Source organism: Micrasema longulum, unplaced genomic scaffold (genome assembly GCF_059751315.1).
Source record: "Micrasema longulum isolate JH-2025_06_02 unplaced genomic scaffold, ASM5975131v1 h1tg001019l, whole genome shotgun sequence".
Classification (NCBI taxonomy): Eukaryota; Metazoa; Arthropoda; class Insecta; order Trichoptera; family Brachycentridae; genus Micrasema; species Micrasema longulum.
The window spans coordinates 149,003-168,823 of NW_028278207.1; the positions used below are offsets into that span (position 1 = coordinate 149,003).

The 19,821-nt window shown below is 34.3% G+C and overlaps 3 protein-coding genes across 3 annotated transcripts in view; 2 read left to right on the plus strand and 1 right to left on the minus strand.

The window, feature by feature from the left end:
* Positions 1-10,271, plus strand: part of blo (bloated) — a 107,988-nt gene extending 97,717 nt beyond the window's left edge. The window contains exons 5-9 of the mRNA XM_088232784.1: positions 1,112-1,270; positions 2,435-2,617; positions 3,169-3,851; positions 6,699-6,808; positions 8,502-10,271. Of these exons, the coding sequence (XP_088088910.1) occupies positions 1,112-1,270; positions 2,435-2,617; positions 3,169-3,851; positions 6,699-6,808; positions 8,502-9,205 (1,839 nt within the window). The 3' untranslated portion in view covers positions 9,206-10,271. The remainder of the gene's footprint in view (positions 1-1,111; positions 1,271-2,434; positions 2,618-3,168; positions 3,852-6,698; positions 6,809-8,501) is intronic.
* Positions 10,272-14,332: 4,061 nt separating this feature from the next.
* LOC148277518 (uncharacterized) lies at positions 14,333-16,308 on the minus strand. Its single transcript, XM_088232788.1, has one exon. It carries the CDS (start codon positions 15,893-15,895, stop codon positions 14,684-14,686), a length of 1,212 nt encoding a protein of 403 aa, XP_088088914.1. The 5' UTR covers positions 15,896-16,308; the 3' UTR covers positions 14,333-14,683.
* Positions 16,309-17,794: 1,486 nt separating this feature from the next.
* Positions 17,795-19,564, plus strand: BORCS7 (BLOC-1 related complex subunit 7). The gene is made up of 2 exons (XM_088232789.1): positions 17,795-18,075; positions 19,256-19,564. Exons 1-2 carry the CDS (start codon positions 17,938-17,940, stop codon positions 19,433-19,435), a joined length of 318 nt encoding a protein of 105 aa, XP_088088915.1. The 5' UTR covers positions 17,795-17,937; the 3' UTR covers positions 19,436-19,564.
* The last annotated feature ends 257 nt before the right edge of the window (positions 19,565-19,821 follow it).

A 19,821-nucleotide genomic window follows, 5' to 3' on the forward strand; every position in this document is an offset into this window, starting at 1 on the left:
TGCATTTGTAGTGTCTAGAGTCGATTATTGTAATGGTATCTATGCAGGTCTACCAATGAACAAAATGACTCGCCTACAATCTGTATTGAATGCCGCAGCGAGACTTATTTTCGGAATCTCTAAGTTCAGTCATATCACTCCACTACTTCGGGAACTACACTGGCTACGTTTTCCACAGAGGGTCGAATACAAACTCTGTTGGCTTATGTATAAGTCACTGCACAACTCCGCTCTGGAATATCTAAGGGAACTATGCATTCCAGATGAACTAGCTGACAGGCATCTCACGCTTAGATCAGCTACGTCAACGGCGAGAGGAAAAGTTATTATATCTCTACGCAAACAGCGCACTAAATTTAGTGAACACGCATTTGCGGTCACAGGCCTTATGGCATGGAATGCTCTCCCAGCAGAGGTGCGAGGCTGTGAAAGTGAAGTGATGTTTCGGAAAAAACTTAAAACCCACTTGTTTTCTAAATCATTTGAATAAATCCGTAGCATGTGACTACAAAATAAATTATTTAAATTAAATTACAAATTTAAAAGAATCACTATGTAAAGCGCCCTTGAGGTATTTTATTACGAAAATGGCGCTATATAAGTTATCCATAATAATAATAATAAAAATGAAGTAATACATTGAGCCAATACTAATAGAGAAGTATTCACCACTGTTAAGCTCCGTAAGATTTTATACTTTAGCCATGTGTTGAGAGGTGATAAATATGTCATACTTGTCAGCTTGCTCAGTCTTAGCTTGTCATGACGGGGAAGATCTAGGGACGTAGAGGGGTCGGAAGAAAACAGTTTTCCTGGCTTCGAAACATCCGAGCATAGACCAGGTCATCTAATAGTGCTTCACCAACTCAATGGAGAAAGTTTGGGGTGTCAAGTATAATTGAAATCTATTTTTGCAAGATTTAGAGAGACGGTTTTGAATTACGCTATTATTTAAAGTATAAATATTTTAATTCGTAAATAAGTAATAAATTATACCTATAAATATTCATAATATAAAGTACGTTAATATTCATACTTATAAAGTACGAATATTTTCAAGAGCTAAAATGATTTTAGCATCAAATGTCATAATGAACAATGATAACTTCAGGTGAAGCAGCTCTTCTCCCGTGACTCTTCCAAGAAGAGCAAGAAGGTGAAGGAGAGCGAAAGTGCGACCTTGGTGCGTGATGAGGACTTGAGGAGACGCTACACCGAGTACCGTGGCCCAATTAGCAGCCGGAAGGAAGCCGACCCTGCCTACCACTCTGTAAGGAAACCCTTCAATTAAAAAACTTTACAATCAAATACTTTATTCTTATTTTTATATTAAGTAGGCAGCTTAAAGCTGATATGCTTAAATCTGTTTCAACTAAAGTTAGTTGTTGGTCTATCTCAACTTTTTCATTTTCCATTTCCCATTTTCTAAGTTATTGAGACTACACGTTGAGACCAGCTCTTGTGGCAATTTATTCCAACAACACTATTGCTCAGGAAATGCTTCCGTGGGTTTGGGTTGAATCTGGTTTTCTCCAGCCGAGGCTGTGGCCTCAAAGTAGAGCATCTTGTTTTAGTTAGATCATGGAATTCAAATTAGGGCAGCTAAGTACAGTGACTGTTGAGTATTTTAAATGTCTCCATCAAATCACTCCTTTCTCGCCATTGCTGCAACATTGAGAGATTGTTGTGAGTTTACAGTCTCTGCACATACAGAAGCCATTTCAGATTTGGTGACAGCTTTGTGGTTCGTCTTTGGAATCTTTCCAACAAGGTAATATCCTTAGCAAAATAGATCTTGTTAAAAGGCTAAGAAGGTTAAGAAGGCTTTGATAACTAAGCTTGATTAACCAATTGAGTTAGTTTTTTTTAAAAAATATGTTTAATATGTGGCATTCCCATTTTAAATCATCTGTTATTTTTATTCCAAGGTATTTTTTTGTCTCACAGATTTCAAATCTACACCATTGAGACTTTATATATAAGTTGGGGGATTTTGGGGTTTTCTTTTATTCAATCAATCCCTATCGACATATTTCGAGTATAAATTAGATTTTTTTGTTAATTATAAGATTAGGAAATTCGATCTTTTAGAACTATTCCTGCAACTCAATGATTAAGATATTATAAAGTGTTGATAAATTTTTGAATACCTTGGCAGTATAATTACCAAGTCGACCTATATATGGAGATTAAATGCAGAATCGAACCAGCATGTGCTGCCTTCAAAAAGATGAGTCCCTTTTATTGTGATGATAATATCAATTCGAAACTTCGTCAAAGAATGATCGAGTGCTATGTGTGGTCGGTTCTTTTATATAAAAGATTTAAATGGTTCAGAAACGTGGACCTTGAAAGTTAACACCATGATCAGTTAGAAGCATTAAAAATATGTGCATGTATTTTTTATATTATACATGTATGTTTGACATTCCAGGATTTCGACTACAGCCAGCGCCGTCGCCTGGCGACTCCACCTCCTAGCGCTCTGCCTCTCGACAGGAGGAGCTCTGGAGGGGCTCGGGACCGGGAGGGGGCCCTCCACAAGCGGCCGGAAACTAACTCTAGCAGCTGGTTCAAGTCTCTAGACCGGCTGTCGAGAAAGAAGAAAGACAGTAAGGTATGAATAGCATTGCAAAATAATTTAGAATATGAGTAATGTATGTCCTCAGCGCAGAACAACCCGGTGAGGACACATTCAGCTTAATGCATCTGTATATAAAAAACGTTAAACGCCTTTTTGAACCAATAATAGCATTTTCTTTCATTGTCTTGCTCAATGCTGAGCATCGTGGTCTTCAGGGATATTTTTCACTAGGCATATGATAAACCTCCTTTCCTCCTTTCTGGGAGCAATGAAGACCCCGTTAATTACTTTATTTCGTCCGTCCATCTGGCAGGAGACGATCCTCTAGTTTATTTACCCTCAACTGTTCTGTTACTACCAGTTTTTCGATACTTTCAAGTTATGAATTTACTCACTCTGGATTTTCATAGCTTAATTCTCAAAAGTCCATTTGTTAAAAGCAGTATTATTTGAATACATACAGAACATTTTCAGTTGTGAAGAATGCATCGATTGAAATACACAGTATTTTTAAAAGAATTTATTGATATGCATGCCATAGCTTAAAAATGAGTAATCTAATAGTATGTTATCAATGTTTACAGATCGAGAAGGAAAGCATTTTAACAACTACTGAAGAAGATTCTAACATATCTCCAAAGCGTTACATGTCTGGGTCCAAAGCCCCCACAAAGAACTTGCGTTTCTTTGGCGATACAGATCAAGAATCGAATGGCAGTGGATCGAAAACCAACACTCTCAGGAAAAGGTCTCAAGAAGTAAATGGAAAATCGACATTAACAAGATCGGGAAAAGTGTTGTCAAGCTCTGTACACGCACTCGATAGATCTGTCAAACCTGAGAGCAAGCACCGCAGCTCTTCAATGACTAATTTGCAAAATGGAAATCCGTCATTTGATTCTCGTCACAATCTCCTCGCCAACAGTTACAACAGAGAAAAGTACAACAATGGCCGAAGGGATTTGCACAACATCTCCGAAATCCACAGCAACTCTGAAGACGAGAGCCAATTTAGGGACAAAGATAGGTCTTACAAGGAAAGGGACGATGGGACTTTGAAGAAACCGCCGATGAGCCCGTGCAGAGAAAAGCGAAGGTCTCGAAGCCATAGCGGGTCTAAGACTAGCAAGAGCGCCGTGCTGAAGAATGGGTATGGTGGAAGTCGTGGAGATTTAATCGACGATAGAAATACGCCCGAGATCCACTCCAGTAAACATGATGTTAGAGGGAGCAGGCAGGAGTTGACGGGAAGCAGAAATGACATAAGGTAAATTCAATCTACGTATGCACCTCCGATAAAATAACTCAAAAAAGTCTGATGTTGAGTTAAATATACAGAATTATGGAAAAACCTGCAAATGCTAAAAAAATAATAATTGTAGCTTTACGATTTAACTATTTTACGGGTCGGGTCACCTTTGGATCATCAGGTTAAAACTTATTTTGACACCGCCATTCTCAAACTGTCATATTTTAACTATTTTCTTTACTCTTTGCTCCATTTTCTTTACTCTTTACTCTTTACTCAAGATCTCCTTTGATAAATGAAATACCATTTTTTAAGACAAGTCCAAATATTATGGCACATCAGTATTGCTTTAAAGGACAAAATGAAAAACAATATGTTTTTTTAATAACACACATTTTTTTAGTTTTTAGGGTCTCCGGGAAATTCTGCTTTTTTGAGTTATGATTCTATTTTATCGATGCTCGTTTCAAAAACAATTTTAGAGGCAATAATTTGTAGAACGATGAAGAAGTTCAGTGCTATGGAAAATTGGAATTAAAAAATTATTTCATACACGCTGTAAAACTTAGAGCATTTAATTGTACGGCGGAGTTTCTCAAAAATGTATGAAAAAATTAATCAAAATGAACTACAGTGAAACCTCTATCGTTTTTAAAGGGACTTATTGAAATAAACTATGAATGCGGGAAAACAATGAATGCGGGAATAAGAGGTCAATACACAAGGAGATAAGATCGGGTAAAGATACCGCCCTGCCAATCTGCATTACCATTTTCAGGTTGAAATTCTAAAAAAGATACAAGTTTCAGGTGTTAATAAATGTATTTTAATAAAATTAGTAAGCAAGACAAAAACAAAAAAAAATTTAAAGTTTATTGCATTGGAAATAATCTTTCATCGACATTTGTTTTTTTACTGTTTTGTTCCCGTAAGTCAACATTATATTTTCTCTTTGCAAATAATATTTTTTTCGGCATCAGTTATTGAATGTGAGTAGTAGAATGTTTTTAATCTTTCGAAGATAGTGCATGCTTCTGAAAATGAAGGTACAGGCGGCGGCTCCTCTTCATCAATATCGGCCTCTTCAGCTGTCTCCTTCAACCTTGAGTCACACAAGCTTTCGATAGTTTCTATCCCACACGTTGGGATATTGTCGTCAAATGTAACAAAATTGTTGAAATTCGACTGTGTATCAAGTCTTAGCCAATTATCTCAAGAAACTTTTACTTCTTCTAATTGTCATTATATCTCTCTTTCTCTTTCGAACGTTCTGCGCATTAGAACATAAACTAAATATTAAAATATGTGAAATACGCATCGTAATTCAAACGATGAATGCGGTAAAATGGTGGATAGAGAAACGATCGATGCGATCAATTTTTGTATGTTTTATATAAAATTATTTCGGAGTTGGAAGAAATAAACGACACATCCGGGAAAACGATTATTCGAGGGACGATAGATAGAGGTTTCACTGTACTTAGAAACACCACACAGGTTCATGTGAACAATAACCAATCAATTATAACGTTAGGTAATGTATCCAAAATAAAACAAGTTTATTTGATTTTAATTCTACTTTATTTTTTTAAATAATAAATTTTTTAAATAACAAGAGGGTATATTGTAACGCGTTTCGTCTTGTTAGGACATTTTCAAACGTACTGAAATATTTCACAAGTTTCCTTAAATACTAAAAATAATTGCTGTTTAATTTTGGATTCAATTTTGGATACATTACCAAATTAAATATGGAACTATACCAATTGTCTGCATACGCAATAAATTAATTATAATGTTGTTATGTGTTTATTTATTTATATATACGACCAATGGGCATTTTTAAGGACATATGTATACATAGAAAATTATTATAAAGGGAAGTAGAAAGACACAATGGTATATAGTAGACTTGGTGGGAGCGGAAGCGGGAGAGAGGTGTTTATAATTGAATTTGATTATTTGATCGTTTGAAAGAAGACTACTTGTTATCAAAGAAATCAAGACTGGTATGTAGGTTGGCAGACTTTAGAATTCTGGGCATAGGGGAATGAAAACCATAGTTAGTTCTATGGTTGTTATCGGTATGAAAGAGTAAGATTTGTCTGATGTTTCTAGTTGGGATATTTAATTTTATTGTTGTTATGTCAGTAGTTCAGGCGCATCAAAGAGTGAGTTGAGAATTTTAAATAGGACTAGAAGGTCGGATTTATTTCGACGGTCTTGAAGAGAAGACATATTTAAATTAAGCTTATTATGTTAACGTATATTGGTCTCTGGATAAGCCCAACCTCCAGCCTATCCTTCTCAAAAATCAATGTTAAACTGATTCAATATTCTTCATATGAACATCATAATATGGAGACCAGATAACAGAGGAATACTCTAGGTGCGGGCAAACTAGGGAACAAAAGAGAGCTTTAAGGGTATTGATATTTTCGAAGTCAGTTGTGCTTCTGTTGTGATAGATTTCTGTTTCTGGGTAACCATGTTTTTCGACATTTAGTTTTTTTTGACAGGTACCATGATGTAATTACTAGTAATTTCAAAATTACAATACTTTAAAAAAATCTTAGCTTTAATATTTTTTTTATAATAATAATAATATTTTTATTATTTTGCCTTAGTTTGGATACTACTTTAAAAAATTAAAACTGCTAAACTTCTTCATTAGGTCATCTTTCTCTTAATAATAAGGTGAAATTAAAAAACTATTTATGTATTTCGTTTTTAAACACATATACCAATGCAGTGCCCTATGCACCATAGTAATGAATGATTTAATTTCAATCTTCATAAAAATTTTAATAGAACTTCAAAGCAAGTAAATTACCTAATGAATTTTGAAATATTGAATGTTTTTAGGTCTAGAAGACGCCGAGCGCCGTTGGCTGGTAGTCCAGCTGGAAGCAGCACTGAAGGAGAGTCCAGTCTGCAGTCACAACGGAGTGTTGTCTATCTTCATGCTCCAACAGGTAATATTCTAATAATAAATTGGTGTTGACAAATATTGTAGCTATTATAGTCATAGCAGAGAATCAAATCTGAAATTATAGCTTGATAACTCTAAATTAGAAAGTATGTATTATTATGCGAACTATGGCTAACTTAATATCCAATAGTCATAGAATGGTTTTCCTACGTTTGGGCTCCTCTCTATGTTACGCATTATTACTCTGAGGATCTCGAACCATTATATTTATGTTGTCAAATAAAACAAAATGGCCGCCAATTGGTTGCTAACTAACAAACCAACATCGCTTGCGTTCTATGAAACAAAGTGATAGGGCGTCTCTCTATGTTTTACGCATTATTACTCTGAGATGTAGACTCATTATGATTCCCATATAATTAAGAATAGTCCAGAAGGAGCGTAGAATCATATTTGAATACATCGGACTGTGTCCAAAAACCCCACTTTGCGCCACTTTCGCCGAGCGCATGCGCGAAGTCGCCGCGTTATGTTGCCAGATCGCTTAATATACAATCATAACACAAATGTTTTTCAAATTTCTCTAAAATTTTTTTGTACACGCGGAAATATTGATTGACACGACAGAGTAGAGAAGTAAATGGTCATTCAATAAAAGTAATTTAATTAGTGAACTTTAAACTTAAATATAAAACAAATTTTATTTGCATAATACGGATATTTTAAAGCCATGTTAAATAATATTTTATGTTTTAAAGATGTCGGTCAAATGTCCAACACGGTGTTGTTTAATCCAAGGTTCAATTTTTATTAGTTATTTAATTAGATGAGCAAAGTGGGGTATAAAAAATTACTACCCTGACAACACAAACGAAATGTCCATTTTGTTTGCTTCGGCAATCTGACAGATGGAAAAATAATTCAATTTTTAAGTTATGCGTTTGCTACATATGAAATATGATCCCATCCTTTTTCTTTAAGATCCCAGCAGTATTTCTACACTTTAAAATGACACAACACGGCATAGTAAAATTCAAATCGGGAGTTGCGTACTGAGCGACATCTACAAAGAAACGAATAGGTCAAAACGTAAAACTACTCTTTTATGAGTAGTTTAGTTGCCTTCTGTTTAATGCGCGTATGCGGTTTCTGGAGTAATCTTCATTCTTTGATGATTCCATTGTTTTTTTAAGTAGTTTTTAAAAAATGATATATGATTTACCCTAATGTTTCAATTTTAGAGGCCATTTTCAATGTTCACTGCAATGGAATGCAATTCAAAGATGACAGGAATCAGGTTGTGGTAGACCAGGGTTTGAACCTCGGACCTCTGATTCATGAGTCTGTGATATTAACCACGGGACCACAACCCGATTCAAATTCAGTTATAATGGAAACTTCGGTGCTTCAATAGTATATTTTTTTTAATATACATATTTGACTTATAAGACTTAAAATAACACAAGTGTATTTCACTTTAAATGCGCCTAAATAAAATTTACGCCTTAAAATGCATTTATTAAGGAATTATAAACTGAAGTAAAAAAATCCAATTATTTTGATAGTGGAAATTGATGGATTATCCATTCAAACATTTCAAAGTTTATTTATGAAGAAACTTGAAAAGGTCGATAAGAATTCATCAACATAAATTTATCTCTAATTGATTTACTTGCTTCCAAATTACAAATATATATACAGGTACCTTTATAAGCTTTACACTATTGTTTTTTCAGTTGGTGATATACCAGTTACTGGTCGCGTATCCCGGGGAAGATCGAGAGATGATGTATCTTCAATCAACTCCTCGAGGCTTCAGCCACAAACCAAAACTGTTTCTCGGTCGTTCTCAGTTCTCGCACCGTGGAAACCCAGGTTCTACAAAGAAGGATACGACATTAACTACTCGCAAAACCAGCAATCTACTCTTAAAAGATCAGAAAAAGTAGCACCCAAGCAACCACCAAAAAAAGAATCTGGGTTTCTGTTTGGCAAAGGTAAATCTGCATCAACGAGGAATTTGACGAGCTCGAAGTATGATGTTCGTCCGAGTGAAGAAAGATCTATGCAAACCTCGACTTTATCGAGACAACCAAATTCAAATGTAAAATCTCCGAATGCTAACGGGACGTCGACATTAAGGAAATCAGAAGGGAAATCGAGGTCCACAAATGACAGCAGCAAAGAAAATGTCAGCCATAATAATATAGGAACGCTATCAAAGAGCAGAAATGATCTACGATCGAGAGAATATAAAAAAAGCTTATCTAACGACATTCTCGAGCGAGATTCGCCCCAAAAAGGAATGAAAAGAACGTCCGTAGAGAGAGAAAGATTATCTCGCTCTATTTCAATGCCGAAAGACCCAAACAAATCAGCCGGCTGGTTTAAAATAACAAAAAAGAGTAAAAAAACGGAGAGTACTAACAGACTTTATTAAAAAATACTGTACCAGTGTAAATTTGCAAACAACAATGTCAAATTGTTGCCACAGCTACCAATTTTAGTTTATCAATTAATGATCAATGATCAGAATTTACACAGTTTTGTTAATTACACTCTGAAAAGAGACTTTTAAATTTAATACTGATTTTGTTTAGAATAAAGCATATAAAGAAAAGGGTTCTGAAATGAGCTAATACTGGTACGTGTAGAAATACTAGGAGAGAAAAACATTTGGATGAGATTGATTGTAACTAGAAAAAAATATTCGATTTTTGACTATTAATATGATATTAAAACAATTATTGTAAAAGCAATGTCAAAACTGTATTCTGACCATTTCTAAAAATTTAAAGTCAATTGTATAATTTAGATATAACAAAAAATACCACATTAAAATATTGATAAGATAAATGTAATGTAGCTACATTATCAAATTCCTAAATGTCAACAATTATTCATTGATAATACGGATTATGATAAAAATGTAATTATACATACTAATAACCAAAAGCCATATTTAATAATAAAATTTACATTCAAAATAAATGCCAACTTATAAAATTGTAACAACCAAGTGCCTTAACATTATATTTTAAGTTATCTTATTTGTTTTTATAACTATTTTGTTAATATTAACTATTCTATCTTACTGGATTTTTTTGTTTAACTTTTACAGCATTTATTGTGAACAGTTTTACGAAATTAATATTCAGTCTGTATAAATACCAAACAAATTAATATTCCATTGCGAAATGAAATAGTCAGTAAAGACTAAATTTCAAATGTCTATTGAAATGTTTCAATGTTATTTTAATTTACTTTAATTTTCAACCATTTTGAGTCAAACTCGTAATGGTGTTTTTTTATTACTATTTATACTTATGTAAGCTTTTTAATGGTGCTATATTACAATATAAACATGTCAAAGACATCTAAAAGGTTCGATTTAAATCAATTATGTCAACATAAGAACTTTTGTAAATACTTTTCCTGACATTGTGAATTAAAACTGTAACATTAAAAATACTTTTATAAAAATAAATGAATAATTAATAACACAATACTGTATTTCATTATTATATACCTACACATATCTATTTTCTAACATTTTTATTATAACCATCCATATAATTATTCTGCCAATCAGTGCAAGCCCTATCTTTCTTCATCTCTATTGTAAAATGTAAATACCAATGCAAGTCCCCAATAAATAAATTATTTCTCAAACGTTGAAAATAAAAACACAATAATTAAAAAAATATTTTTTTAATTAAAAAACAGAAAAACACATTATTCAGTAAGGTATATTTAAAAGTTAAAAACAATAATTAATTTATTACATATTTAAAAACGATGTACATGTGATAAAAAAATAACACTATTAATGTGGAACCTCTTTTTACATGGGGGATAAGTTTCCTTGTATTAAAAATCATTTTGAGATATAAATATAGAATCGAAATTTTATTAAAAAACAAGCATGCCAATAAAATACTTTGAACAAATGTAGCAAAGATCACTCTTGCGCATAGCGTTGCCAACCCTACCGATTTTGGGAGTAATCTACCGAATTTGATGGAAATTCTACCGAATTTTAAACATTTTCCCGTTTAATAAAATTTCAATCTAAAAATGGTTTATTTATGAAATTTTGAACAGTTGTCAATTTTTATGACACAACAGCAGGTACCTAAATCCATAGATAAAGGATATAATATGTATGCCTAAAGCCTCGCGCACGGTTTTTGGGTGGACAACAAATCTAGAAAGGTTGAAAAAATTATATACTCCACTAACAAAAGTAGTCCCGTCCCCGGGATATTATGTATTCCCCTGCCAAGGTGGACGTGTAGGAGTCCCCCGGTAGGAAGAGAAGTTCAGGAGTCACATTCTTCTGTAATGAACCATTCCGTCATGTAACCTAAACTGTCATTTATTAATTGTATATTTCAATGTCCTGTGCCTTTCACTCGTGATTAAATTCTGTGTCTAAAGTAAAATCAGGTGCCTCAATCCGTTGTGTAGACTCCCGTCCGTTAATATAGGGTGATGACCACTGCAGGAGGAGCGACCCTCGATTTCCAGAGAGTATCCCCACCCTGAGAAGAGTCCATGCTCAGATTAAGAGGTAGGTCTAGTTGGCCGGAGTGAGTCGGCCACCTGTCTCACTGCCTCGAATTATCTCTCTCTTTCGCTACCTTTCAAATCTAATATGGTATTAGTAAGCTTAGTAAGCTTCAAAAACTATATTTGGTAAATTTCATGTGAATCATATGACTAAAGAAAGTAATGTCTATAATCAGCTCTTTTAAATGTCTTCAATCGGCTGTCCTGAAAAACTAATGTTTTCAACATACAGTAGGTTACATAGCTCCTATTGGTATATTGTTAGTTGGCCTTTCTAATAAAAAAAATATTAAAAACTATACATTTTACTCACAATGTACTAAATTTCACATAATAATACGTCAAAATAAGTATGGTTATAAAAAAGTGGTACAATTTTTTTTAACTAATTTGAACTACGTCACGATTTCCTAAAAATCAGCCAATGATAGTGTTGTGATAGATTTGTGGTTTCCGAAAAGCAAACTCACAAATCAGCAGAACTCACTGACTAGAACTTGTGACGTCACAGGCAGAGTAATATCAAAATTACAAATCTTTAAAAAATCATAGCGCTGATAATATTTATAAAACATAAAAATTTAATTTTTTTTTGGCTTAGTTATTAAAAAAAAACCACTGAATTTCCTCACTAAGCACTTTTAACACAATTTAAATATATTATAAATTATATACATTATTTTTTATTACAGCTCTGATACAACTTCTGCGGAAAGCTGTAAAAAACTTTGGGTTCAAATTAAATCACTATCATACAGAACAACAATTTTAAGAAATAATATTGAATAACTTCTGATATTATTATTACGGACAATTTATGTAGCACCATTTTTGTGAAAATCACTTCAAGGGCGCTGTACAACAAGTATCCCAACACCTCTTGCAGCTACATAGCGCATGTGTTAAGGGTTTTAGTTCCTCGTTTCCCATTATGATAGCATTTAATAAAAGATAGGAGCTGCGTTACAGAACGTCTTGCAGCTACAGAGCGCATCGACAACTAGCCCCCGTTTACATTATTTTAAAATAGATCTTATGGTGTTTATAATAATTTTTTTAAATCGTTAAGAAACAAGAGCTAGATTACATCACGACCTGCAGCTACAGAGCGCATGGACGGTTGGCATTCTACACCCTATTTATAGCATGAAAATTTATGACATTTACACACAGAAGCTAACTTTACCTCACAGCTACAAAGTGCACGGAGAAATGGAATTCTAGAAAACTAACAATGATTTCAATAAAAAAATTACATTGAGCTGAGTAATAAGTTAGTCGAGTGTTCACAAACAAAAGTTAAAAAACCTATACTCAATAAGTATAAAATATTTAATTATAAAAACATGCACAATTATAAGTAATTATATACTTAATTAAATCAGTAAAAAATACACCAAATTATGTTTTTAAGACTACCTTAGTATACATATGGACATTTTCATGTAAAAATATAATAAAAATAATAAAGGACTAAAAAACTACTACAATTTTTGTAAAGAAAGAAATAAAACAAAATTGCAATGAAAACATTTTGATTTATATTAGACTAGAGGTAAATAATGTCAAATCTATTTTTTCATGAGATCAAGATAAAACGTCAATTTTTTAAAATTCGATTCAGAAACAAATCATCATATTTTGATAAACCGTAAAGTAATGAAATTAATATTATGAATAGCAGAAATGACCATATTTTATTGAACACAGTGAAATTTAAAAAAGAGTTTAACAAATTACAACAGGGATGGAGAATACTTAAAATAAGGGAATACGGAAGTCTAGGCATTAACAGGGCTTATGACCTGTCATTGGCTGGTTTAAGTGGCCACTTTACACACTGTGTAACATTCACCATTTTGCCTATGTTTGAACATCCATATTTCTTCAGTTCTTCCATTTGTTGATTTAAGTGAAGTTGAAGAGCTGAAGCCTTTATTGTTGTGAAGAGATTCATCAGACTGAATTATTTCACATACTAGGCAACGCCTGAAAACAATTTTTCAATTTTTTTTTTTTTTTTTTTTTTTTTTTTTTTTTTTTTTTTGTAATGAAGCCTACTTACTGGTCCAAGAAGAAGTTTAAAAATTGAAAAATTGTTTTCAGGCGTTGCCTAGTATGTGAAATAATTCAGTCTGATGAATCTCTTCACAACAATAAAGGCTTCAGCTCTTCAACTTCACTTAAATCAACAAATGGAAGAACTGAAGAAATATGGATGTTCAAACATAGGCAAAATGGTGAATGTTACACAGTGTGTAAAGTGGCCACTTAAACCAGCCAATGACAGGTCATAAGCCCTGTTAATGCCTAGACTTCCGTATTCCCTTATTTTAAGTATTCTCCATCCCTGTTGTAATTTGTTAATCTTAACGACTCCCGAGGGGGTGAAATCCAGTATTTTGTCTACAAACATTTGGACAAACTCAAATATTGTAATAAAAAAGAGTTATTCATTTACATGCAAAAAAGGTTATTATTAAAGTTCCTACTTAAATGTATTAATGCCAGATACGTTAACTATCATATGTTGAATACAACTTTTCAGAAGAGCTGATTAAAGACAAAATTAACCTTTCCTATAATTTTAAAGAATCTTATATGAATTAAAGATTATATTTGGTAAATTTCATGTGAATTATATGACTTAAGAAAGTTATGTCTATGATCAGTTCTTTTAAATGTCTTCAATCGGCTGTCCTGAAAAGCTGAGGTTTTCAACATACAGTAGTTTACGTAGCTCCTATTGGTATGTTGTTTGTTGGCCTTCCTAATAAAAAAAATTATAAAAAACTACACCTTTTTCTCACAATGTACTAAATATCACATAATAATGCATCAAAATAAGTATGGTTATAAAAAAAGTGGTACGTTATATACATTGTCATGTAGGGATGTAGGTCAAGTGGTTAGCACATTGGGTAATTGCATCACGTCTCGGGTTCAAATCCCGAATAGATTTAAATGAAAATATTACTTTTTAAGGATGTTTTTTTTTTACTGGACCTTAATGGACAGACAGAATTACTCCAACTTAATACCTAGTGATAATTATAAACGAATCAACTTGATAATAAATTCATTAGAATCAGCATCAGATCTAAGCGGTACTAGCACTCCGTCACTTACTGAAAAGGAAAGGGAATATTCAAGCTTGTAAATTGTTACGAGCATGTTATTCTCTTTCCTTGTGAGGAAGTGTCCGGTTTTTTGTGCCAACATAACCTATGGAAGGTCCGGCCGGCTCCGATTAGAATGCAGATAATAGATACATCGACAATGGAGGAATCGCCCAGTCACCAAATAAAAGCATCAGAAATTAAATTAATTAAATCATTAAATCAATCTAGTCACTTGATAAAATTGCAATATTTGAAGCGTCGAATTGCAGTCTCTTTTTGGCTGCATGACGAGGAAATTTCTTTCCTTTTTCCATCCGCATAATGTCGGAGAATAGTTCGCAGTGTGCGTCGCACCATCCCACGGCGTCTTGAGCCACGGCCATAGAACACTCCAGCAATAACAAGCAGTCACTCTCGGCTCTGTGTGCGTCCACGGCAGGATGGCCCAGCAACCTCTCGTACAAATCTGTTAGTTTGAAGCCAATTCGTCCATTCACCGCCGTGATTTTGTTCGCACTCTGACGTACCGGAGAATTCTTCGCAGAAGAATCGACGGGGTGTTTTCTTTTCTCAGGAGTATTTTCGGGAGAACTGATGGAGAAAACATTCGATACATCGGATTCAGAATGCTCTCTTTCTAATAATTGAATCTCGACGAGATCTGATTCGTCAATATCCAAATTCCAGTCGGCTGTGGTTTTGTCATCGAATAACAAATCCGGTTTCTTCATTTCCACGGGCCTCTTTTTCAATTTTTCACTCTGACGTACCAGAAAATTCTTCGCAGAAGAATCGACGGGGTATTTTCTTTTCTCGGGAGTATTTTCGGGAGAACTGATGGAGAAAACATTAGATACATCGGATTCAGAATGCTCTCTTTCTAATAATTGAATCTCGACGAGATCTGATTCGTCAATATCCAAATTCCATTTGGCTGTGGTTTTGTCATCGAATAACAAATCCGGTTTCTTCATTTCCACGGGCCTCTGTTTTAATAACGCTTTGAACATTAGAAGCGAGTCTACGCACATGATGTCTTGGGGAAATTTTATCTTAGTGTCGGCAATCTCGGCGCGAAGAATCGGATAGTCGAAACCATTACCGTTGTGAACAACGAAACAAATAGGGGGATGGAGCTGGGCCAGAAAATGCTTTATCCCTATTACAGAATTGCTGTTAAAAGGGCTCTCATTTTCCAACGCTTGATTCGTAACTCCTGTTATTTTTGAAGCGATCGGATTTATGGAACGGTTTGGTTTGTAACACTGAGTGAGTTTATGCATGACACGCGGTAAACATCCGGTTCTCGTGTTGATTAAAGCGTGGCGACTTACAGCAACCATTGCGAGCTCCGTAATCTTAGTGTAGCCATTTTCTTGCCACGGAAACCCTGTGGTTTCCAAATCCAGGAACACAAACGATTGAATAAGCGCCATGGTGGAAGTTGTAAACAGTATCTCTCTTCACAAAAATAAGGTTAGGCACAGAGTGTATATTTAAAAAAATATATATTTACGCTTATCAAAAGTCTAAAACAGAAACCAAATGAACACAAAAAATTTAAGGTAATTTGCAGTTTACTTTTGCCGAACCCAAATGTCTATAAAATATACATTACCCATTACTCTATCAACTATATATTCAACTTGTAACTGACAGAACGATATTATATGATTAAAAATTGAATTGATTATAAGGCGCTAGTCTTAACGGCACTTGACATATAAGATTATTATAGACATCACTTTGAACCGAATCTAACATTTCCAAACCAAATAAACAAAATAATATAAAAATTAAAAACCAAGCTGCGTATGACCGTTTGACGTTTGACCACAGATTCGTTTGACAGCACAGACTACAGATATCAGGTTCTTCTTCTTCTTCTTCTTCTTTGGCTTTTTTCACCCCTATCTGGGGTGTTCTAGCCAGTGTCAAGTTTAAGTTATCTTATTGAAATATTTACACATGTGTTAGTACTATACATACAAGTTAGTGTATGAGTATTTATATAACATACACTTTACATACTTTATAACTTATTTACAACTGAATTCTATTTATAACTACATATTTACATAAAATTTTAAATATTTGTTTATTGGGGGGGACAAGAGAGTTAAAATATTAGTGGGGAATGGGACGCTGATTTTGGAGAGGTCAGATAGAAACTCAGGATAACAATCATTTATGGGGCATCCAAAGAAAACATGATTCAGATCTTCCTCCTCAAGCTGACAGTCGCACATGGCAGAGTCCCAAACATGGATTTTAAACAAATGAGAACTATTGCAACAATGTCCAATGCGCATTTTGCATATAGAAGATGTCTCAAATTTAGATTCGCCAACCCATACGGGTGCGGCTGTATATTGTGAAGACAGCAACTTTAAAAGATTGTACAGATTGTACAAAAATACATCTATATTTACCGCAGAATGTACCGCAATCCGAGAAGCTGTCAAGTACGCCTTAAGCTCACAATATAGCAAGTTCCTAAACCTGTCGGATTCCTTGAGTGCCTTACAAAAATCAAATCCCCTCCATCCTTTTATCCCGTGGACGAACTTTGCGTGGAAACTCGATTTCTTCTTTCTTTATCAGAGGCACCCAATAAGAGTATTGTTATGTCCTGGATCCCTAGCAATTGTGGAATTCCCGGGAATGAAAAGTTGTCGCGTTAGCAATGGAGGCAGTCCTCTCCGGGGATCCTGCCAGCAGTAATTTATTACGACTAGGTGATCTCCTTGTTATGACGAAGGAGAAGCAACTTCACACATGGCAATAATATTGGGAAGCTTCCTCCCAAGCTAAGGGTAGACATCTTTTCCAACTGAAACCAAATGTAACAGAAAAGCCTTGGTTTTCCAAAGTGATTCTGAACAAGTTTGAGGCATCCTCCATATGCAAAATGCACATTGAGCTCTGCTGCAATGGTTCTCACTTGTTCAGAATCCATGTCCGGGACTGCCATTTGCGAATGTCAGCTAGATGAGGAAGATTTAAACCATATTTTTTTTGGTTTAATTATTGTTATCCCGATTTCCTATCCGACCTCTCTGATATTAATATCTCATTCCCTATTCATACTCTAACTCTTTTGTCCCCACCCAATAAACGTGTATTAAAAATCCTATGTAAATATTTAGATATAAATGGTGTCAAGCTGTAAATATGTTATTTAATACCAACATACTAACCTGTATATTATATTATATTACTAACACATGTGTAAATCTATAAAATAAAAACAAAAAAACTCGACACTGGCCAGAACACCCGAGTTGAGATGTGAAAAGGCCATGAAAAAACGAAGAAGAAGAAGAATATTTATCTGTCAAAAGTCAAGCTGACACTAGATTACTATTTACTATATTACAAATATTTAAGTGATCCTGATAATCCTGAATATAGTAAATGAATGAACGTAATGGTGTCATTGAGTTAATTGATAATAAAGGAAACTTCAAGAAAAAAAATGGCATCAGCGTCTTCAAGCAGTGCTAGAAGTTTATTTGCAGATTCAAAAATTCGTTTAGCAGAACGAGTACAAGTAAATGTTAACAATATCGCCTCTCTCACGAGACAAATTCAAAGAGGTTCGAAGACAAATGAGGTAAGTTCCATCCAACGTAGATTTGCAGATAATCGCAAAAAACCTATTGTAAATGGTAAACCGACAGGCACTAACTTAGTCTAAGAGCCTGTAGCCGCCAGACCTTCATATTATAAAAGCTGAAAGTTTCTCAGCGCATGCCCCCAACCTCAACACGGGTAGGAAAGATGGGCTACTATGAAGTTTGGATCATCGCAGCTTTGGCAGGTAACAGGTAGCAAAGTGTAGAAATACCTAAAATCTTCAAACTATAAAGCGTATTCTTTTTATATATTATTCGGGATAGTATTAGAAATCACGTCATCCATTGCCAGACACTTATCATCGTGGCAACCCCTCGCCGACACCCTTAAACTTTAATACATTGTAAGTGTATTTATGTTATTTTATAAAAGCTGAATTTTATATATGTTACTTTTGTAGCAATTAGAAGATGCCTTCTCAGTAGCCGGACAGTTTCGACAGTTCTAACACCTGCCCAGACAAACTCAATGGGTAGCTATGGGTGCGAGCGTGATACATCCAAGCGGGTGCGAGTGAGATAGTGATGTTCCGGATGCGCACATAAATTAGTGACTAAATGTAAATAAAATTGTAAATTAATGATTAAATGTAGCTAGGTACCCGGATATTTGTTGGCTAAGTGCTAGGTTCACAATAAAGACAAATGGGTCGCTTACGAGCCTGTCTTCAGCGATAACGGGGACAATATAGCCAGAAAATAACTTCATTAATATGTTTCTATTCATTATTTTTTATTTTTTTGCATTACAACAGGCCAGGAGGCCTAATTACAGTGGTGAATTACATCACAGAGCACCCAGGCTTGAGAAAAATCACATTTTTAATTTTTGTGTTCTCACCGGGAATCGAAACCGGAACCTTCCGTGCGTGAGTCAAACGTCTTGACCACTACACCACAGAGGCCGCCATTATAAATATGTATGTGCGTATGTTTATATTCTATCATGTTTTGTAAGGCCCTACTTTTTAGGGCCTTACAAAATTATTACTTACTTATCCTTCGATCGTTGAATTATGTTTGATGTTGCGCGCGTCGCAGCCACCGGCGAAATGGCCCGCACAAGCGGAATAAACTGAATAAGTCAAAATAAGTAAATAAACAAAATTTAATAACTTTTTTTCCTACTGAAAATACAAATACATATTTTTCTTCTAGTTACTGATGCGATCTTCTAGAGAGTTTGCCCAGGTTGAGCAATGTATGGATAATACAGAGGCAAATTTAAAGAAGATGGAACTCATTGCGATACACCTCGGTTTTCAGAATGAAAATATGGTCAAGTCAGCACAACTTTTGGATGAAATCGAACAACAAGTGGCTGCCATGCGGCGATGAGAATCCTCCGCAGCCAACACTCATTTCTGATCTCATTTTCATACACAGTAGGGCCTCGTTGATCCTCACTAATCGAGATTAGGAGTTGTTCAGATTAGGGATGCAGCGATACCCACTTCCGCCGATAAGATAATGATATTTATAGAAAAGTATCACTGATATCGATTCCGATGGTGAATTTAAAAGAATATGCATAGATGGAAATTTAGAGTATTGATTAGAGATTATTAGTACTAGGTTTTATATCTAATTTAAATTTATCTCGAAAGCTAAATAGAATTTTAAATTATAATTTTGTATGTAAATGTGCATAATAACTAGTTGTAACAAATTGTGAAAATATTACTAAATAAAACAAGCAAAAAAGAATAAGATTTTCAATTTAT